The 24,440-nt window shown below is 37.1% G+C and overlaps 1 protein-coding gene across 2 annotated transcripts in view; it reads right to left on the minus strand.

Moving 5' to 3' along the window:
• The window catches only part of LOC149774648 (replication factor C subunit 1-like), a 113,486-nt gene that overhangs the window by 34,746 nt on the left and 54,300 nt on the right, over positions 1-24,440 (minus strand). For both annotated transcript variants that reach the window (XM_089944888.1, XM_089944887.1), the window contains 6 exons: positions 23,632-23,745; positions 15,115-15,403; positions 13,080-13,186; positions 12,485-12,596; positions 10,741-10,835; positions 7,893-8,030 (listed from right to left, as the gene is read on the minus strand). In XM_089944888.1, the coding sequence (XP_089801014.1) occupies positions 7,893-8,030; positions 10,741-10,835; positions 12,485-12,596; positions 13,080-13,186; positions 15,115-15,403; positions 23,632-23,745 (855 nt within the window). The remainder of the gene's footprint in view (positions 1-7,892; positions 8,031-10,740; positions 10,836-12,484; positions 12,597-13,079; positions 13,187-15,114; positions 15,404-23,631; positions 23,746-24,440) is intronic.

The following is a 24,440-nucleotide window of genomic DNA, read 5'->3' on the forward strand; positions in this document are numbered from 1 at the left end:
ATTCAAGATGTTGTGCATCCACACGTCATATATTTAAATTGAATGGACTGAAAAAAATTAAAATGACATCTACTTATCCTGAAAGCCAAGTTCAGCTGAATATTATAAGAAAATTATTGACTTTCCTATTCTTCTTAAGAAAAGGTATAGATCTGTCAGTAAATGAGTGGTTACCTGAAAGATCTTTAACAATAAGTGCATTGCAAAGGCCCCTACACACTAAAATTGAAGCTATTGACAGCATGCAAAGGACCATACACACTAAAATTAAAGCTACTGACAGCGAGTGCATTGCAAAGGACCATACACACTAAAATTAAAGCTACTGACAGCGAGTGCATTGCAAAGGACCCTACACACTAAAATTGAAGCTACTGACAGTGAGTGCATGCAAAGGACCATACACACTAAAATTAAAGCTATTGACAGCGAGTGCATTGCAAAGGACCCTACACACTAAAATTGAAGCTACTGACAGTGAGTGCATCGCAAAGGACCCTACACACTAAAATTGAAGCTATTGACAGTGAGTGCATTGCAAAGGACCCTACACACTAAAATTAAAGCTACTGACAGTGAGTGCATTGCAAAGGACCCTACACACTAAAATTGAAGCTATTGACAGTGAGTGCATTGCAAAGGACCCTACACTCTAAAATTAAAGCTACTGACAGTGAGTGCATTGCACAGGACCCTACACACTAAAATTGAAGCTATTGACAGTGAGTGCATTGCAAAGGACCCTACACACTAAAATTAAAGCTACTGATGACAGTGAGCGCATTGCAAAGGGCTCCACTCAATATAAATTAAAGTTATTGACAGTGAGTGCATTGCAAAAGGCTCCACTCACTACAAATTAAAGCTACTGACAGAAGTGCATTGCAAAGGGCTCCACTCACAATAAATTAAACTTACTGACAGAGAGTGCATTGCAAAAGGCTCCACTCAATACAAATTAAAGCTACTGACAGTGAGTGCATTGCACAGGGCTCCAGTCACTACACATTAAAGCTATTGATAGTTTGTGCATTGCACAGGTTCCTACACACTAAAATTAAAGCTACTAACAGTGAGTACAGTGCAAAGGACCCTACACACTAAAATTGAAGCTACTGACAGAGAGTGCATTGCAAAGGACCCTACACACTAAAATTGAAGCTATTGACAGTGAGTGCATTGCAAAGGACCCTGCACACTAAAATTGAAGCTATTGACAGTGAGTGCATTGCAAAGGACCCTATACACTAAAATTAAAGCTATTGACAGTGAGTACAATGCAAAGGACCCTACACACTAAAATTAAAGCTATTGACAGTGAGTGGTTTGCAAAGGGCTCGACTCACTACAAATTAAAGACTACAAATTAAAGCTACTGACAGTGAACGCATTGCAAAGGCCCCTATACACTAAAATTAAAGCTACTGACATGGAGTGCATTGCACAGGCTCCTACACACTAAAATAAAAGCTATTTACAGTGAGTGCTTTGCAAAGAACCCTACATACTAAAATTAAAGCTACTCACAGCTAGTACAATGCAAAGAACCCTACACACTAAAATTAAAGCTACTGACAGTGAGTGCATTGCAAAGGACCCTACACTAAAATTAAAGCTACTGACAGCTAGTACAATGCTAAGAACCCTACACACTAAAATTAAAGCTACTGACAGCTAGTACAATGCAAAGAACCCTACACACTAAAATTAAAGCTACTGACAGCTAGTACAATGCAAAGAACCCTACACACTAAAATTAAAGCTACTGACTGAGTGCTTTGCAAAGGGCTCCACAACAAAGGCATTGCAAAGGACCCAATTAAAAAAAATGAGTACTATTAGCAAGAAGTGCATCAAAAAATGTCCCACTCCCTACAATTCAGAACCACCAGCAGTTTAAAAAAGAAACCCACTTGCTACAATTTGTTCCATATGGCCTTCAACACTTTAACTTGTGTTGGGAAACCAACATCAAAAGAAGATGGGTATTCAAGGGCCATAACTCCTCAAAATGATGATTGAGAATGTATGAAATCCAGCTCCTTAAAGGTCTCATTAATGCAAGCAACATCCCAATGGAAGGTAGGATGAGCAACTGAAAAGACTGTGTGAATAACCAGATAATGTTGTTGGCCCATTAATGTTGTAGGCGCATATCAAATTCAGCCTACACAAAAGTAACCCATAACACAGTCAGCTCATTACGTACTCTGCCTATTGGTCCACAATTTATATAATAGTAACATGGATGTAAAGTTATTTTTATCAAGTCATTTCATTTGTTTTTAAACATCTGTATGTTTCTGTCAATGGCAATTTATTTTGCAATATGACTCCAAATTTCAATTTTAGGTAGACCAAAATGCCATTTTCTTTCAAAAGTTATGTCTAGTGCCTGACTAAGTTCAAATTTATCTGGGCGGAGTTATGTGCACCTTAATAATGTTGTTCTGTAATGATGAATTTGTGGTTGTGTATTTAGTTTGGAATATGGCATACATTCGGTTACTTTGTTTATTGCAGTGTATTTTTGTTTATATAATTAAGCCTTAGGTAGAATAAGAAAATGAGCACATAATAAAAAGGTTACTGCATTTGTATGGGAAAACATGAATTCATTTTGTCAGATGGATATACTGCACTCCCAAGATCGTGCAGTATTACATCCAAAAAGCTTTTCATATTTTCCCATACAAATTCAGTAACTTATAAATATAAATTTACTATCAACAGTAAATATTCTATGTAACTTTTTCTTGACCCAATTTAGTACTGTAAAAGTCCAAAGATGAAAAACGTTTGTCATAAAGATTTATAATATTTAATGTGAAGAGCATTCAACAATCAGGATTAGATTGATTTGATTAACATGCAGTAATAGTATTACATTGTTCAACAACAAGTAATATTTAATTTGATCTGAGTAAATCTGAGTAAACATGCTCACAAGAGCACACTGACATACACTTTAACTGACCCCTAAGGCAATCAGTTGATAAGAAAAATCAAAACATGATAGTTTTACTTTTCATTTCATTCATCAATAACAATAAATTAGTCACTGATAGAATTTACCGAATAATCAGGAGAATTTTTAGTGAAGGTGTTTTATTTTTAACATTAACAAGGACAATCTTACTGTAGTGATTTGTTCTACTGTACTAATCTTTCACCTGACAATGACCATATCAAAACCAGCATGACTTGATACGTGAAAACATTTGTGTATTGCATCACAGCTTTTTCTTTTGTCGATTAGTCTGGTTCCCAAAGTGGTGTGTACTAGTATTTTGTGAAACAAGGAGTCCATGAAGCAGGGAACCAGACGAACTGTTGATACACTACCAAACGAGATTCCTTTTCATAAAAAGCAAGCAACACTTATTTTGTAAGACAATCATCTACATCGAAACTCAAAATCTGTATTGTTCAGTTAGTCAAATACTGATGCAAGTATTAGTGAAACTTCTTATCATCCTTGAGGATATCTCTACTAGCGAATTCAGGAATTCTCTGAAACTCGTTTTTCCCACAATTGTCCGCATCTGCGAAACAAAGCTCTTTAGTTTTATAAGTATTCATTTCGCTTGGTTGCCTTGCTATCTTTAATCACCAATTTTGATCACGATTTTCTTCATATTCAACATATAGGGATCAATTTTGGGGTATTTTCTGGTTTTAAAAATGGGACCCACACCTGACCCCATGCTATAAGTGGGTTTGTGAGTTATCTGGGTGCGAGGCATCAAGGAGTGGTGTATATTCACAATACAAAACTGCAGTAGAATTTTCTGAATAGTACTCAAGCTACACTCGTTACATGCAACATCACATGCAAGTTAATTGTCAAGGGACATAACTCCATTAAAAATGAAGTTGAGAAGACACAATGAAGCTGATGTGATAAAACTCTTTCAGAATGGAGTTGACAGGGCAAATCCCACAAACATCTCAGTCTAACTGATAATGTATGCAGTAAACTGCTTCAGAACATGTTGAATGGTCACACAAAAGGTACATCTCAGTCTAACAGTGTACGCAGTAACTTGCAATACGAGCAACATCAAATATGAATTTTTGTTGTTGTTGTTGTTGTTGTAGGGTTTAACGCCATTTTTCAGCACACAATAGGCTATACATGGCGGCCAGTATTAATGGTGGAGGAAGAACCTGGTAAAACCCCAGAAAGAACCACCGTCCCACGCGAAGCTACTGGCAAGCTTTCTCACATACCCACATTAGCCAAATCCGAGACTAGAAACATCGAATGTGAAGATATGAGGTTAACTGTTTAAGGTTAAAACTTTTTTCAAAATGGTTTCAGTGATGCAAACATTTAGGTGTATAATGCAAGGTACACAATAACTATCTCAATAGTTACAGAGCAATGCCTTTTACAATGTACACACCACATGTATCAAAATTATGCTCAATGGATACTGAGCTATGCCGATTACAACGTACAAACCAATCTGTATCAAAATGTTCAATGGATACTGAGCTATGCCGATTACAATGTACACACCAAACTGTATCAAAATTATGTTCAATGGATACTGAGCTTTGCCAATTAGAAAGTACACACCAAACTCTATCAAAATTATGTTCAATGGATACTGAGCTATGCCGATTACAATGTACACACCAAACTGCATCAAAATTATGTTCAATGGATAATGCGCTATGCTGGTTACAAATATTTAATGTAAGAAAAATATATATTTGATCAAAAATGGGCAATAACTATGTCACAACAGACCCTAATAAGATTATTAAAGGACTCCCTTCAAGTATCCCATGTAGGACCCTAAAAATAAGGAGACAACTCTAAAGTACTTATCAGACAATGCCGAATTCAGGACAAACATCTGTCTCATGATACATGTAAATAGCAGTTTCATTAAAATATTTTCAGTTGTTCAGGTGGCATGAATTAGATAATTATGTGACAAACTGACACAATTTGTAAGAAGATTCCCTGGTAGGAACTGACACTACATTCCCTGGTAGGAACTGACACTACATTCCCTGGCAGGAACTGACACTACATTCCCTGGCAGGAACTGACACTACATTCCCTGGCAGGAACTGACACTACATTCCCTGGTAGGAACTGACACTACATTCCCTGGTAGGAAGTGACACTACATTCCCTGGTAGGAACTGACACTACATTCCCTGGTAGGAACTGACACTACATTGGCCTGAAAGAATTTCCAAGAATTCAGCATAAGACCATCTCTTCCTTTTAACAACCGAGTGTTGAAACCATCCCTGATAATCCTTTATGATAACAAGATTTTTCCAAATCTGCTGATGTGGTGGCAATAATGTCAGATTGTAAACATTTTTATTTAAGACCAACAAGACAACTTAAGAAGCCACACAATTTTAGAAGGAGTAAAAATAAAGATGTGAAAATGTGCAAGGTGGCTGTCACATAATGCCTCACCTTTTCCATTTTTGACCAACAAGTCCTTATAGGAAGTCTCTCTGTGAAAATCAAGTGCTAATTAGACCACTGAAGTCATTATAGGAAGTCTTTCTGTGAAAATCAAGTGCTAATTAGACCATTCAAGTCAGGAGTATTACTCATAATAAGATATTCAAGATGGCTATTGTGCTGATGCAGCAGACCACCGTTTCCAAGGACACAATATCTAATCATACATAAAGCATCCAAAGGCAGACTCCATTTTCCACAGGACACAATATCTAATCATGCATAAAGCATCCCAAGGCAGACTCCATTTTCCACAGGACACAATATCTAATCATACATAACGCATCCCAAGGCAGACTCCATTTTCCACAGGACACAATATCTAATCATACATAAAGCATCACAAGGCAGACTCCCATTTCCACAGGACACAATATCTAATCATACATAAAGCATCCCAAGGCAGACTCCCTTTTCCACAGGACACAATATCTAATCATACATAAAGCATCCCAAGGCTGATTCCCGTTTCCACAGGACACAATATCTAATTATATATAAAGCATCACAAGGCAGACTCCTGTTTCCACAGGACACAATATTTAATCATGCATAAAGCATCCCAAGGCAAACTCCCTTTTCCAGAGGACACAATATCTAATCATACATAAAGCATCCCAAGCCAGACTCCATTTTCCACAGGACACAATATCTAATCACATATAAAGCATCAAAAAGGCAGACTCCCGTTTCCACAGGACACAATATCTAATCATACATAAAGCATCCCAAGGTAGACTCCCTTTTCCACAGGATAAAATATCTAATCATATATAAAGCATCCAAAGGCAGACACCTGTTTCCACAGGACACAATATCTAATCATACATAAAGCATCCAAAGGCAGACACCTGTTTCCACAGGACACAATATCTAATCATACATAAAGCATCCCAAGGTAGACTCCCTTTTCCACAGGACACAATATCTAATCATACATAAAGCATCACAAGGCTGATTCCCTTTTCCACAAGACACAATTTCTAATCATACAAAATGCAGTCCAAGGTCAATTCCCTTTTCCACAGGACACAATATCTAATCATACATGAAGCATCACAAGGCAGATTCCCATTTCCACAGGACACAATATCTAATCATAGATAAATCATCCCAAGGCAGACTCCCGTTTCCACAGGACACGATACCTAATCATACATAAAGCATCACAAGGTAGACTCCTGTTTCCACAGGACACAATATCTAATCATACATAAAACATCCCAAGGCAGACTCCTGTTTCCACAGGACACAATATCTTATCATACATGAAGCATCCCAAGGCAGGCTCCATTTTCCACAGGACACAATATCTAATCATACATAAAGCATCCCAAGGCAGACTCCCTTTTCCACATGACACAATATCTAATCACACATAAAGCATCCCAAGGCAGACTCCATTTTCCACAGGACACAATATCTAATCATACATAAAGCATCACAAGGCAGACTCCTGTTTCCACAGGACACAATATCTAATCATACATAAAGCATCCCAAGGCTGATTCCCGTTTCCACAGGACACAATATCTAATCATACATAAAGCATCCCAAGGTAGACTCCCGTTTCCACAGGACACAATATCTAATCATACATAAAGCATCCCAAGGCTGATTCCCTTTTCCACAGGACACAATATCTAATCATACATAAAGAATCCCAAGGCAGACTCCCATTTCCACAGGACACAATATCTAGTCATACAAAAAGCATCCCAAGGCAGACTCCATTTTCCACAAGACACAATTTCTAGTCATATATAAAGCATCCCAGGTACACTCCCGTTTCCACAAGACACAATATCTAATCATACAAAAAGCATCCCAAGGCAGACTCCCTTTTCCACAGGGAACAATATCTAATCAAACAAAAAGCAACTCAAGGCAGACTCCATTTTCTACAGGACTAAATGTCCAGTCAATATACAAAGTGCATACTATATTTCATAAAGACATATCAAAGAGCTTAGGAGATCAAATGTAAACAGAAGTTGGATGGATTGATGGTCAAGGTGACTCCATTATATGCCCCCCACCACCCCCGCAATATTTTGTTTATAAGGGTTATGGTTCCTGTGTACCCTGTATCAATCTCAATGAAACATATCAATTTCAGTGTTTTTTTATCAACTATACTAATATAAATACATATCAGCTACAATATTACACAGTGCAATTATTTTTTATTTAAGTTCAATATTAACTTTTTCCTCAAATGAATAATACATTTTATTTATCTATATTTTATATACAGTTTCACTTTTACAATTACAAATATTCACTGCCTTCATTGTAATATCCAAAATGTCAATTTAAATACATACTACCTATTAGTTCTGTGTCCTGTCATTAACATGGAGAAAAGAAACTAATTACAATGCTGTACCTTAATCTGTTCAACCCGTGGTCTTTGGAATCGCAGATCAAAGCAGTAATTGGCCAATGTCCTCATTTTGGGATGATTTCGGTCATTGCACATACAGATGATGGGAATTTTTGTAGTTTTGATAAGCTGCACTAGTTCCTTCAAAGTAAACATAAATGATTTAAAAATTTATTAAATCACATAATATATTGATATATTCTGTGATTTAATTTTTATTAAAGTTCCTCAATAACCTGAATTTCTGTAACAAATATTGGCAAAATAAATACAAAGCAGCAAAAGACAATGTGCTTTTGACAATGTGCTTTTTCTAAAAATTTCAGGATAAGCTAGACTGAATTATATAATTATTGTTTACCAACTGGTTTCCAAACCTTTTCGGGCCACTGCCCCCTTGGTTATCCTCAGCGCCCTCCTACCTTAACTGGTAAGAAACATTATTCAGCATCAGCGCCTCCTCAGTAATCCCACTGTCCCCAAGGGGGAGGTGGGGTGCCACCCACTTTGGGAACCACTGATTCACAGGGAGGCATTTGATATATCAACCTGATACTAATATAGTATTAGTCAAGTACAATGAAAGAGTACAGGCAAATGACTCAATGTACACAGGGGATGAGAAATAGGCATGTCTTTGATGCGTTAAAGTCTTTTAATTTTGATAGTGAAATGAGGCAATATATGCAACAATCAATAGATCTACCATTTTTGTGCTAAATAAATGTCTTGCCCTGACACAATAATTACTAAATATTTGTAGTTTTCTAATTGCAAACTTATACCTGACCTTTACTATGCCTATTGTGGTTTGGTTAAATTAACAATAATAAAATCCTAATGTCAAATTAAAAAGACCATTCAACTACTAAGTTATGAAAAGGATGTAAATTCTCATCTTGTATGGACATTAGAGGCAAACTTAAGACAAAGCTATCTTGTATGGACATTAGAGGCAAACTTAAGACAAAGCTATCTTGTATGGACATTAGAGACAAACTTAAGACAAAGCTTAAAACAAACTGATCATTGACCTTGACCTTGAAGATTAGACTGTGATACACAAGATGTCATAAAACTGAGAAAGATAATTGTACCTTGGTTTATCTCTGTACTTCAGATAGTTTCTAAGATTAAGCAGAAATATATCGTTGAGTAAAGGACCAAACATGAAACACAATACTTCTATTGACAATATGCATGTATACCAAGTTTCATTTGTTTATCAACAGTTCTAAGTTAAAATGCAGAAAAAACAATGCAAATGGAATCTTAATCATTCATCTGTTTGTGTGATATGGACTTTTAACGAAGCTTTAAAATTTGTTCAGCTGTATTGATCTAATGTCTGGAGTGTGGCAGTTTATAGTGATCTCTAGCACTGGGACATCATGCCACAGACATGTAGCATGATGTCCCACCCAGTCACATTATCCTGACACCAAGCTGACCAGTCCTAACACTAACCTCTTAATGCTGAGCACCTAACGAGGCAGCAGTTAGTACCATTTTTATGTTTTTGGTATGATTCGGCTGGGGATCAAACCCATGACCTTCCACATCCAAGGTGGATGCTCTAACCACAGGGCCACCAGAGCGGTTATAACAGTCCTGACACCAAGCTGACTGGTAATAACACTAACCTCTGAATACTAGGCACCTAACAAGGCAGTGGTTAGTATCATTTTTATGTCTTTGGTATGACTCAGCCAGGGTTTGAACCCACAACCTCCTGCATCCAAGGTAGGCACACTAAAAACTAGGCCAACGAAGTGGTAAATCATTGACCCATCAACTTGACCTCAAAGATAGTACATTTTAGAGTTCTGTCAATTTTATCTTAGGTGGCATAAAACAAAACAGAATGGAAAGTGCAACAGAAAAATGTTGTTGGTGGGGGTGTAGGGTGGGGGTGGAGTAAAAGATTTTAATTATGTAATTCGAGGATATTATTCCCTGCTATGATCAGTGACTGAAAGGTTAGAAAGAAAACAACAAGAACCCATTCTGATACGTTAGTCCTTCCTACAATAAGTAACTTAAGTTCTAGAATATAAAAAAAACACAAACACATTCTGATACCTTAGTCCACTTCCAATAATACAAATATCTTCCTTCTATGACTTGTACCATGATTGGAGGGCATCACAGTGGGAACAGGGAATGGAACTGCACAGTAATGTTAAGTATTATAAAATTAAACTTAGTATACAGCCCCCCCGCCACAAAAAAAACCCAACAAGTATGTATTTCTTTGGCATTAAAACATTACTTGCTTTCACCATATTGCTGAATTAGCTGGCTGGATGGAGGTGGATGCTAAATCCTAAACTGTCAAGTGAATTTCCCTACCTGGTGGGAGGTGGATGGCCTTAGATCAGCCGTCAAGTAAATTTCCCAGCTTGTTGGAAGGTGGATGGCCTTAGATCAACTGTCAAGTGAATTTCCCAGCTTGGTGGAAGGTGGATGGACTTAGATAAACCATCACCATAATTATGAAGCCTGGTGGAAGGCAGATGACCTAAGATAAGCTGTCAAGTGAATTTGCCAGCCTGGAGGAAAGCGGATGACAGAATGTAAAGTGAATTTACCACTGTCAGCACAGGATACATTACAGCCAAAGGAGAACTTGACAAACAATGGACCCAAACCATAAATACTTTTGCACCATTAATAAACAGTGAAATGATGAGAAAGTCCAGGATACAGTGAAAGTCTGACCTCAGGAGTTTGATTTTTAAGGAAGAAAGTTCCCTGTATGTGAAATACTATTTCCTCTCCTTTTTGGCAAAAAGTGTAATGTGGATCAGGTCAGTGTAAAATTCACTGTATAGTATATACCAGTATGTACCTGAATGCCTCCTCGGTCTTCACTGCCTGCCATTCCATCCACCTCATCCATGAGCATACAGTGCTTGTGGCCATATGTTGTACTGCTGCCAGCACCTGCAGTAACAAAGAAGATTAAATATAATGTGCTTGTGGCCATTTTTCCATACATTACTACTACAGTTTCTGCAGCAACAGGGAAATTTAAACCAAGTGCTTTTGGTCATTTGCCAACTGCAACCAGCACCTGCTGTGACAGCGAATTTTTAAATCTATATCACACAGCAAACTGGAAATAGTGGGATGATGTAGGACAATTATCTTTATCACTGTTGCTGTGAAAAACGTTTATATTCATGTGATTGAGACAATAGTCAAATCTGGAACAAGACCAGGTCGTTCAGTCAATAATGATATGACAAGGAGGCATTTTTAGACACTACTAAATTACATGCTTATTTATAATTTGCAATTTCTAATAACAAATATGGGTAAACCTGTTTCCACCCAAAAATATCATACATCCTTCAGCAAACTAACATTAATGTAAACCATCAACAATCTGTGAGTTTACACAACTTTCAATTAAACACCCTTTTAAAGGGCCTATAGCTAATTCCGTTGCCAACTTATGTAGCACTTAGTTGCTTCAGTTGATTCATTCAGCATTTGATACACCCAACAGAAATCTGATGCCAAGATCTTGGCTGATTCACTAGAATTTCATACACCCAACAGAAACCTGATGCCAAGATCTTAGCTGATTCACTAGAATTTCATACACCCAACAGAAACCTGATGCCAAGATCTTAGCTGATGCACTAGAATTTGATACAGCCTACAGAAACCTATGCCAAGATCTTAGTTGATGCACTAGATTTTCATAAACCCAACAGAAACCTGATGCCAAGATCTTAGCTGATGCACTAGAATTTGATACAGCCTAAAGAAACCTATGCCATGATCTTAGTTGATGCAATAGAATTCGATACACCCAACAGAAACCTGATGCCATGATCTTAGATGATGCACTAGAATTTCATATACCCAACAGAAACCTATGCCATGATCTTAGTTGATGTACTAGAATTTCATACTGCCAACAGAAACCTATGCCATGATCTTAGATGATGCACTAGAATTTCATACAGCCAACATAAACCTATGCCATGATCTTATTTGATGCACTAGAATTTCATACAGCCAACAGAAACCTATGCCATGATCTTAGTTGATGCACTAGAATAAAATACAGCCTACAGCAACCTAATGCCAAGATTTCAGTTGAAACACTCAGTACTTCATAAACCCTCCAGCAGCTTGATGCCAAGATTTCTGCTAAGCTTTACAGCAATGCTGAAAACCCTGAAAATAAGGCCATTGCAACCCTGTTTTGTTAAATAATACAGGTTCATAACAGGACTGACCCATTATATAATTGGATGCAATAGGTTACTAACTACAGAAGGTAAAAATGGTATAGGAATGGGATTCTGGTATAGGAATGGGATTCTGGGTAGATTTCTTCAGCAGTCTCAAATAAACCATGGAAAGGAGGTCACAGAGTCCCATTTGTTGTTCTACAACACACTTCAATATCAAGATAAATTCACAATTCATAACCTGTAGGGAGGATAGATGGAGAAACATGCAAATAGTCACACAAAAGATAAAACAAAATGAATCCTATATACTGCATGTTCTTCATTAGTTAAAGAGCTTTTTAAATAAATCAGACACATAAGAATAAATAATTTTAATTTTACCAATGTAGTCTATTAAAGTGGTATTGGTGAGGGCCTGGGACACAACTTCCTGTAAACTCTTCTTGGACCTGGTGTCTGATGCATTCAGCTCCACATAGGAAAATCCAGCTTCCTAGAAGAAAAGAATAACTTTGCAGTGTTTACAACCTTAAACAGAGGAATATATCCTTAAACAACGACATGAAAACAAGAAGGCCAGAAGTTGGCTGTTTGTAGTATTGTTACAACTCCATGGTCTTAAATTAACACTAGAACCAACAAGTTTTGTAAAATCATCAAACAATTTAATCCTCTAAGTGAAAAAAATTAAAATTTAATGAACTTATAGTTCACGAATTATATCCCAAATAGTCCTAAATGTTCCATCACAAGTCTAATAGTATAGAATGTTACAAATGAATTACTAGTCTTGAATGTGTTGCTGTACCAATAGTTTTGATGTACCAAAATGATATAATCCAGATTTTCCTTGAATGAACTCACAATCTATTCAATGAGCACCTTAGTAACTCCAATAAATGATCTAAATAATGACTTCTGAAGAAAACTGTCTTCTTGTGTTTCTTTGAACCTGAATTGCATCTGGCATTTTTACCTGACAGACGAGGGTGGCAGTTGTCGTCTTGCCGATTCCTGGAGGTCCAGACAAAAGAGCAACTTTGAAACCTGACCCATCATCCCTACCGCCACCAAAAAACCGGGCTGAAATTTTGAAATAAATCTCTATGTTAGGCTGTATTAAATAGTATCATACTAGGCTGTATCAATCAGTATATTAGGCTATAAATAGACTAGACTGTAGCAAATAGCTAATTAGTCTGTCAAATAGAATCAATAAAGGTAGTATCAAATAGTAATTTAGGCTATCGAATACTACATTAGACTGTATCAGATATATCTGGCTGTATGAACTGGTATATTTGTACAATAGTACACTAGACTGTATCAGTTAGTATCATAATCAATTTGGACCATATCAAACAGTATATAAGGCTGTATAAAACAGTATCATAGTAAGCTGTATCAAACAGCATATCTTGTTGTACAAAATACTATCACACAAGAGACCACCTTTCTATCAAGCTTACCTTTATTAAGTACTAAACTTACCACTGAGCTGAATAGAGATGAATGGATGCAATATAATAGAGATGAATGGATGCAATAGAATAGAGATGGATGGATTCAATATAATAGAGATGAATGGATGCAATAGAATAGAGATGGATGGATGTAAAAATAATAGCTATTTTCATGGTAAAATTGGCAGTTTAAAAAATATAATAAAACCTCGAATAAGCCAATCAAAGGACTATACATTTTTGTCCATCATGGACATGTATTTTTACACAATTTAAAGATGGAGGCAAAATTTAAAAAAGCCTTCTGATAAAGCAGGTTTCGCTTTAACATTATAGCGTCAGCCTCGGATGCGGAAGGTCGTGGGTTCAATCCCCGGCTGAGTCATACCAAAGACTTACAAAAATGGTATTAACAGCTGCCTCACTTAGTGCTCAGCATTATGAGGTTAGTGTTAGGACTGGTCGTCCCGGTGTCAGGATAATGTGACTGGGTGGGACTTCATGCCACATGTCTGCGGTATGATGCCCCAGTGCTAGACATCACTGTAAACTGCCACACTGCAGACATCGTAGAGATATGACTGAAAAATTGTTAAAGCTACGTTAAAAATTCAAATCACACACACACACTGTACATGTGCGATGTTAGATCTCAGAGTAAATACTACCTGCCAAATTTGTACTTGTTCATGTGGGATCTCAAAGTTAATACTACTGGCCAGGAAGTTTGTACACATTCATATTGGATCTGAGAGTTAATACTACTGGCCTGAAGTTTGTACACATTTATATTGGATCTCAGAGTTAATACTACTGGCCTGGAAGTTTGTACACATTCATATTGGATCTCAGAGTTAATACTACTGGCCAGGAAGTTTGTACACATTTATATTGGATCTCAGAGTTAATACTACTGGCCTGGAAGTTTGTACACATTCATATTGGATTTGAGAGTTAATACTATTGGCCTGAGGTTTGTACACATTCATATTGGATCTAAGAGTTAATACTACTGGCCAGGAAGTTTGTACACATTTATATTGGATCTCAGAGTTAATACTACTGGCCTGGAAGTTTGTACACATTCATATTGGATCTCAGAGTTAATACTATTGGCCACGTTTGTACACATTCATACTGGATCTCAGAGTTAATACTACTGGCCAGGAAGTTTGTACACATTCATACTGGATCTCAGAGTTAATACCTAAAAGCTTGTATATATTACTGAAAACCATACTGAAAATTATAATGTCCCTTAACTTGACATTTGCCTTGAGTAAATGCTGTCTAGACATAAAAACAGCTGATGTTCAAAGTCATACAAAGGTTTTCTGTAAACATGTAACCATGATTATAGTAAGAAGAAATATTATATTTAATACATTATTTCATTCATATTATATTTGCAAAAGACAGCCTGACATTCAGTAGTGGAGATCTGATAACTGACAGTCACACAGTGGAGGCTAGACACAAAAAACTCACTCAATGTAATGGTCAGAAATGTATATAGACACTATAAATCAACAACAACAAAGTATCAACCTTGTGGCTTGACACCTGCAGCCTGGTTATCATGCCACTTTGTCAACCAGTTATACAGCTTCTTCGCATTGCTTTTATCTCCCTGTTGACCAATGATTTGTTTTAATGATGTAGGTTTGTACTTGTCGACCCATAACAAGAATTCTGATTGGCTGCTGTGTGCAGAAGTTGAGGATTCTGAAGACTTTGCTTGACTGAAGGTATCTGGTGCTGTATTTTTCTTCTCATGTGCCTCTTTCTTGAATGTTTCTAATGGGATCTTTGATTCAACTTTGGTAAATGACTTTTCCTGTTGATAAGAAATAAAGACTTTGTAAGCAAATTACCGAGAAGGGCTGAAAATGGATGATACAGTAAAAAATAAACATTCAGAACAGTTCAAAAAAGACAATTATTTAGTAAATTGTGTTTTTTGAATGATGTTTACCCAATCACCATAAGATAAGAATTACTGTTACCTCAAACCCAGTCCTCAATGAAAGACAAAAGCATGGGTGAAGGAAAGAAAATCTCACAGATTGTTAACTCCCTTTGTTTCCACTAGGTGGCAACCTGGATCAACGTTGTAACCAGTTTAAGCTTTACCAAAACCTGTAACCAGATGTTCACATTGTGGTGGTGGTGGGGTAGTAATGTGATTGAGTAATTCGGGTAATTATTATCAGAAAAACATATTTTAGTATTTAAAAAAGTGCTTTCTCTATCAAATACTGTATTCTATTACATTAACACATTAACCCCTAGCGACGACTTTACAGGGCTGGAGGTAGTAGCCTGCCGCCGAACTCTGTAGTGTCATGGTCATGCAAGATACACTAACATGGATGGTATTATAGAAAGGTAGACAGATGTAGCTCAAGAATGATACCAAATGATCTGGAATATCTAGCTGCACTACAAAATACAGATAGAAAAACCTCATTTTTTGGACCCGACTTTTTTTAACGCAAAATTCACCTGTGGTCAGAATCCCATTTTGTGTCCGGATTTTAGACTTTTTGGTCTCAGATCTAAGGCAAACTGGTATCAACTGCAAGCAGACAGATGAGCCTTTGCAAAAAGTAGGATAAGATGGGCATTTGGAATAAAGAGTGGTCTCCATATGAAAATAATGGCTCCGTTTAGCAAAAAAAAACAACAAAAAAAAAACAAGTCCAACTTTTACCCTTCTGCTCATGCGCGAGTCTAATAGCCAATGAAAAACGATGTTTCTAACACAACTAGGCGGTATGTTATTGAAAGATGACTGGGGATTTGGTGTTTTCGAGTCTATTCAGAAATAGCTTTCAAAATGTGTTTTCTACTCGATTTTCAGGCAAAAATGGCAAAAACGTCCAGGGGTTAATGTGTTAACATTTGGAGACTAGGCAGAGGAGGAAATGCTAGGGCATCCAACCTCTATCTGTGCCATGATGAGTGCTAGGGCATCCATCCTCTATCTGTGCCATGATGAGTGCTAGGGCATCCAACCTCTATCTGTGCCATGATGAGTACTAGGGCATCCAACCTCTATCTGTGCCATGATGAGTGGAAGGGCATCCAACCTCTATCTGTGCCATGATGAGTGCTAGGGCATCCAACCTCTATCTGTGCCATGAGTGCTAGGGAATCCAACCTCTATCTGTGCCATGATGAGTGCTAGGGCATCCAACCTCTATATGTGCCATGATGAGTGCTAGGGAATCTAACCTCTATCTGTGCCATGATGAGTGCCAGGGAATCCAACCTCTATATGTGCCATGAGTGCTAGGGAATCCAACCTCTATCTGTGCCATGATGAGTGCTAGGGAATCCGACCTCTATCTGTGCCATGATGAGTGCTAGGACATCCAACCTCTATCTGTGCCATGATGAGTACTAGGGAATCCAACCTCTATATGTGCCATGATGAGAGCTAGGGGATCCAACCTCTATCTGTGCCATGATGAGTACTAGGGCATCCAACCTCTATCTGTGCCATGATGAGTGCTAATATAGTACTCACCATGCAGCTAACATTATCAGGTAACAAAACAAGGACACTAACTGCTTCAGTGATGTGGTAGACAGCAGTTCAAACTCGTACAATTTGAGCCACACCAAGATTCAAGTGATGTTCCATTGTGGAAACAAGATAAGCAGGCATGATTTGGTTATCTCAAACATTGATAACAAGTCAAAAAATGTCCTTGTTGCAGCCAATATCATCTCTTCCATGAAATCTGAACATGTCTGATCATCGAACAGAATCCTTCACTGTAAAGTGGATAGCATTCATGCCCTCAAAGAGAAACCGAAAGAAGTTAGCCAGTTGGGCAATGGAGGAAGAAAATGGCATACCCTGACACAATTCACTGAAAACCCAACATTTCCATTCAAAGTGGAGGTCCATGATCTAAGTGCCAAAATCAATCCTGAATAGAGCAGTGTGAAGGTGGAGCTTCTCCAGACATAGATGGAATAGTGACAACCTCAACTACTTATGAAACTTGGGGGTCACTACCATTTTTGAATTTGCGCACACCCTTCCCCACTTCACGCTGCAATAAAATAAACTGCCTATTTGATAATAAAATGAAAGAAACTAACCTTTTATTGTTATCATTTATTCCTTTTCATCATGAACATTAAAGATTAAAATATATCAACAAACTTCGAATATGTAGCGTAGGCATCCATACTGGAGCGTATATTGCTTATGTCTCATAACACATGACACATTCATTGATATGAACATTGAGAAACAAATCATGTTTGGTTGTACTCAAAGGTTTGAATATGCTACCCGACTAAGAACTGGATCCAACAAAACCACAAACGAGAAGGAAATAATCAAATGATTACTTGAAGACAACTTCCATTCATGCATGACATGGTGTTAGGTGCAAAATAACCATAACTGAATTATATCCAGGTCAACTATATGACAGTATCTCACAAATATAAATCATCATTTGAAAACACATTCACTTGAGCACAAGTGATAATCTTTTGGCTAGCATGGGTTACAAAAATTAGTATTAAAGCAAGTTATTGCTGTGTATACCATTTACCCTGCAAACATCAATGCCTGTTTGCATTAATTATGACTACAGATGCCAAGCAAATACATGCTCGGTTGTTGAAGAAACACAACTGGCAGCAAGTAGTAAACCCATTGTTTGAACTTCCTGACAGGATATCAAAGACAGGTTATTTTTATTACAAAGCTAGCCTACTTTGGAAGCTGACTTTGGATACTCACCAGTATTCACGGGAATTTTGAAAATAAATTGAAACAATGGAACAATTTTTAAAGTGACACAATATATAGTGCTTCGTGCATGGACATCGATGACCCAGTGTCATCAAGAAGATTTGGAGAAAATAAAATCGTTTCATGGATTTGTGAAGGCCAGAAAAGAAACAGATGATTTCACCAACAATATGATCATTAACATGAACGAAATTCCAGTGTACTTTGATCTCATTCCTGGTTGGGCTGACGATAAGATGGGGGTTAAAAGTGTGACAATTAGCATGACCGGTGCAGATTTAAATGTTAACAAATCTGACTTTAGGCCTTGCAGTTTCAGCTTCAGGAGATGTCTTGCCTCTAATGATAATTTTCACGGCATGTAGAAACAAAAAAATAATACCCATGCACCGAAAGAATGGATCGTACACGTGCAGGAGAAGGGTTGTGTTCACGAGATGGTGGTGCAGTGGATTATAGTTTTAAATACAGTTTTATATGTTGTAAAATAAAATTTCAGTTGAGTGAATTTTCTGACATGTAATTTTTAAATTATTTAAATGGTGTCCCACAACTTATGACTTGAAAAAAACTATGAGTCCCAGAACTTACAGTGTACACAAAATTACATTAAACATTAATTTATGGCATCCCAACATATACAGTAAATATGGTATGTGTCTAAGCCTGGTACATCTTAACATATATCAATATAGGTGTCTAATCATGGTACGTCTGAATAATACACATCATTATTGTTGTCTAATCATGGTACAGCTGAATAACACACATCAGTATTGTTGTCTAATTATGGTTATGTCTGAATAATACACATCAGTATTGTTGTCTAATCATGGTACAGCTGAATAACACACATCAGTATTGTTGTCTAATCATGAATATGTCTGAATAATACACATCAGTATTGTTGTCTAATCATGGTACATCTGAATAATACACATCAGTATTGTTGTCTAATCATGGTATGTCTGAATAATACACATCAGTATTGTTGTCTAATCATGGTACAGCTGAATAACACATCAGTATTGTTGTCTAATCATAGTATGTCTGAATAATACACATCAGTATTGTTGTCTAATCATGGTACATATGAATAATACACATCAGTATTGTTGTCTAATCATGACACATCTGAATAATACTCATTAGTAGTGTTGTCTAATCATGGTATGTCTGAATAATACACATCAGTATTGTTGTCTAATTATGGTACATACGAATAATACACATCAGTATTGTTGTCTAATCATGGTACATATGAATAATACACATCAGTATTGTTGTCTAATCATGGGATGTCTGAATAATACACATCAGTATTGTTGTCTAATCATGAGGGCTTTCCAATGGAGACAAAAGCCTGCAAATTTCTGTAATTACTGTCTTGGAACTAAACTCAGTCAATCACATGGTCAGATCAGAATGTTTAGACATGTCCAGCTCACCACCTTCAGCGACAGGTGATTGTTCTCCTCCTGTACAATGAGTCCAGGATATAACATTCCATACATCGACAGGGGATTGTCCTCCTCCTGTACAATGAGTCCAGGATATAACATTCCATACATCGACAGGGGATTGTCCTCCTCCTGTACAATGAGTCCAGGATATAACATTCCATACATCGACAGGGGATTGTCCTCCTCCTGTACAATGAGTCCAGGATATAACATTCCATACATTGACAGGGGATTGTCCTCCTCCTGTACAATGAGTCCAGGATATAACATTCCATACATCGAAAGGGGATTGTCCTCCTCCTGTACAATGAGTTCAGGATATAACATTCCATACATTGACAGGGGATTGTCCTCCTCCTGTACAATGAGTCCAGGATATAACATTCCATACACTGACAAGGGATTGTCCTCCTCCTGTACAATGAGTCCAGGATATTGCATGTTGCTGTATCAAAATTACAATGACAAATAGTACAAAATGACAATCACAAATGGTACAAAATGACAATGACAAATGGTACAAAATGACAATGACAAATGGTATAAAATTATAAAAGAAATCACACAAATGCACAAAATATACATTTTGACATGTCATGTCATTTAAAAGAAATAGAGTGGTCAAATTTAAGTACAAACTTCAATGTATTCTAGGAAACAGTTTAAGTTTATGTCTAAACTAGTTTCAGGTGGATACTGAAAGCCATCTAGCAGGAACAAGTTTATACTGGTTACATCTGAAAGCCATCTAGCAGGAACAAGTTTATACTGGTTACATCTGAAAGCCATCTAGCAGGAACAAGTTTATACTGGTTACATCTGAAAGCCATCTAGCAGGAACAAGTTTATACTGGTTACATCTGAAAGCCGTCTAGCAGGAACAAGTTTATACTGGTTACATCTGAAAGCCGTCTAGCAGGAACAAGTTTATACTGGTTACATCTGAAAGCCATCTAGCAGGAACAAGTTTATACTGGTTACATCTGAAAGCCATCTAGCAGGAACAAGTTTATACTGGTTACATCTGAAAGCCATCTAGCAGGAACAAGTTTATACTGGTTACATCTGAAAGCCATCTAGCAGGAACAAGTTTATACTGGTTACATCTGAAAGCCATCTAGCAGGAACAAGTTTATACTGGTTACATCTGAAAGCCATCTAGCAGGAACAAGTTTATACTGGTTACATCTGAAAGCCACCTAGCAGGAACAAGTTTATACTGGTTACATCTGAAAGCCATCTAGCAGGAACAAGTTTATACTGGTTACATCTGAAAGCCATCTAGCAGGAACAAGTTTATACTGGTTACATCTGAAAGGCCACTAGAAGAACAAATTTAAAATGGTTACATCTGGAAGGCCACCCAGCAGGAACAAGCTTAATATGCATTTTTCTCGTACAAGAAAAAGTAGTTTTTTCTTCTTAAAAGTGCAAAAATAACGTATAAAAAGTTTATTCTGGAATCGCATAGGGCTTGGACAATGTCTTAAACATGGATTTTTTTTTCCTTATTGGTGGCAAAATAGATCTCTAGCTGGGTTTTTTATTGGTGACATTGTTGGCTGTTTAAAATTGTATATACAACCATTGGTTTGGAGTGGAGAAATTCAAAGATGCCATGAAAGGAAGATGAAAACTGGATATAAAATGCACTGAAATGTATCTATTGTTACATGAACAAATTCTTTGTCCATATTGACAAACCATCTAAACAGTGCACTGCTATATCATAATCCGCTTATCTTGACATCAAGCACGAGTACTGTATGTTGTGAGATATCCACTTTTTTGTTGTTGCTTAAAACGCAAACTTTTACCGACTTGGATTGTAATGAAAAGTAAATGTGTTTCGTCATTCGTTACGTGATTGTGTTGTTTTTCCACTGAATTCAGGCCATTATAACCTGTGACAAAATTATTGAATATTTTAAAGCTGTGTGTGCTTATTTTCAATGGAATCACTTGTATTGTGGATTCAATATATATAAGATTCGAGGGTGAGTTCACAGTGTTGATACTCTATTTATGCTATACATTAGACATGTATATATAAACAGTTATCATGTATATGTACCAATTTGTGGTTATCTAAATAAAGTAAACTTTTATATATGCCTTCTCTGTATTCACTACAGGTGTATTTCTCATTTAATATGCATCGATTTAAGATGGTAACTGCCGATGAAGCACGTATTTTACCGCCTGCATTTATTATCTACCCTGCCACCTGCAATTTTTTGGGGTACATGCATCATTTTCTAACTGACCTGGTTGCTTATAACAAGGTTCGGTCTATAACACAGTCTGGTTCTATGGCTCCCAACTACCATGTTATAGCAGGGTGACACTGTACTGGTTACATCTGGAAGGCCACCTAGCAGGAACAAATTTACACTGGTTACACCTTGAAGGCCACTAGAAGGAACAATCTTAAACTGGTTACATCTGGAAGGCCACCAAGCAGGAACAATCTTAAACTGGTTACACCTGGAAGGCCACCTAGCAGGAACAAATTTACACTGGTTACACCTTGAAGGCCACTAGAAGGAACAATCTTAAACTGGTTACATCTGGAAGGCCACCAAGCAGGAACAATCTTAAACTGGTTACACCTGGAAGGCCACCTAGCAGGAACAAGTTTACACTGGTTACACCTGGAAGGCCACCTAGCAGGAACAAGTTTACTCTGATTACACCTTGAAGGCCACCTAGAAGGAACAAGCTTACACTTGTTACATCTGGAAGGCCACCTAGCAGGAACAAGTTTACACTGGTTACACCTTGAAGGCCACCTAGAAGGAACAAGCTTACACTTGTTACATCTGGAAGGCCACCTAGCAGGAACAAGCTTGCTCTGGTTACACCAGGAAGGCCCTCTAGCAGGAAAAAGGTGAGTCAACCTGTAAAGTTGCTTCCTTTCCTCTGTCATACATATACGGAAATGAGCTTTTTGCCTGTCAGGAGGGGCTGGATTTGGAGACAGGAGAGAAATCTTAATGTTAATGTGTATTTTACAGACAGAATCTATACTGTAGGGACTGAAATTCTGTATTACCTGAATCTGTATATTTTAGTTTTTACTACAGCTACGTTAATTCAAATTCTTTTATAGCCAATAGAAAGTTTAATGTAAATGTAACCTATGTTAACTCTATCTAAATTTCTAATGTTTGGCAATAGTTTGGACTAGCATGTAAATATAACTTGTTTATCTATATTAACAATGTCTAAATTTTGAACTTGTTTGGCCATAGTTTGGACTTGTTTGGCCATAGTTTGGACTTTTGGCCATAGTTTGGACTTGCGTAACCACGGTTTGGGCTTATGTAAATATAACTTGCTTATCTATGTTAACTCTATCTATATTTTAAACTTGTTTGGACTTGCACAGCCACAGTTTGGATGCCATAGTTTGGACATGTGTGGCCATAGTCTGGACTTGTATGTAAATAAAAACTTGTTTATCTGTATTAACTCCGTCTAAATTTTGAACCTGTTTGGCCATAGTTTGGACTTGTTTTGGCCATAGTTTGGACTTGTATGTAAATATAACTTGCTTATCTATGTTAATTCTATCTAAATTTTAAACTTGTTTGGCCATAGTTTGGACTTGCTTAGCCATAGTTTGGATGCCATAGTTTGGACATGTGTTGCCATAGTCTGGACTTGCTTAGACAGAGTTTGAATGCCATAGTTTGGACATGTTTGGCCATAGTTTGGACTTGCTTGACCACAGTTTGGACTTGTTTGGCCATAGTTTGGTCCAATTCAACACAAACACAGGAATATTAGTCAATTTTTTCAAAGCTTAGATCTCACCTTCTTGATGGTTGCTTCTGCCTGGATTTCATACTTTGATTTTTTTCCTGGTCTGGATCGAATAAGATCCAATAGCCCATCTTCATCAATCTGCTTGGTTCCCAAACTCTTTGCCTAAAACAAAGAGTAAAACACAAACTTAAAGGAGTACTGTTCTAATACAACTGCTCATACGTTGATATGCCATTTAAACAATGGGGTGTATGATCGTCAAAAGTTTCCCATTAAAAAACATTCTACACACATGGAAAGAGAAAATGGCTTATAACAACTGGAATACTGCAAAGTTGTAAGAGAAAAAATCAGAATCTGAAATCTGCAATGACAAAGAATTAGATTACATCGTTAAGTTTACGACTGCTTTGTATAAAAGGTAGATTTTCAACAAAGCAGAACAAACGGAAAATATGTCTAACATTTAATTATTAGGGAAAATGGATGCTCAAGGAAGTAAAGTGATGACAGATGATTCAAGTTATGCCCACTGTACTGTGATATGCAATGTTTAGCAAATTTACATCAAAGAACTTTTTTCTTTTGTTTGAAGTTCAACAGGTTGAGGGGAGGGGGGCTCTGTCACCCAGTCCACACCTCAATGTCACAAATATTTCAAAATTAACTCTTGAATATTTTTACTTCCAACTGGTCTAATTTTTTATATAATGATAGGCAAAGGTCCTGTTCCCGATCACCATAGAAAATACACTCTGATGCATGTACAACATGGTCAAATTCTCCATAACTCTGATGGTCTATGTCTTTAACATAGCTATAACAATTTTTCAGTCATATTGCTACGATGTCTGCAG

Source organism: Sinohyriopsis cumingii, unplaced genomic scaffold, assembly GCF_028554795.1.
Source record: "Sinohyriopsis cumingii isolate HCF-2022 unplaced genomic scaffold, ASM2855479v2 utg000160l, whole genome shotgun sequence".
NCBI lineage: Eukaryota > Metazoa > Mollusca > Bivalvia > Unionida > Unionidae > Sinohyriopsis > Sinohyriopsis cumingii.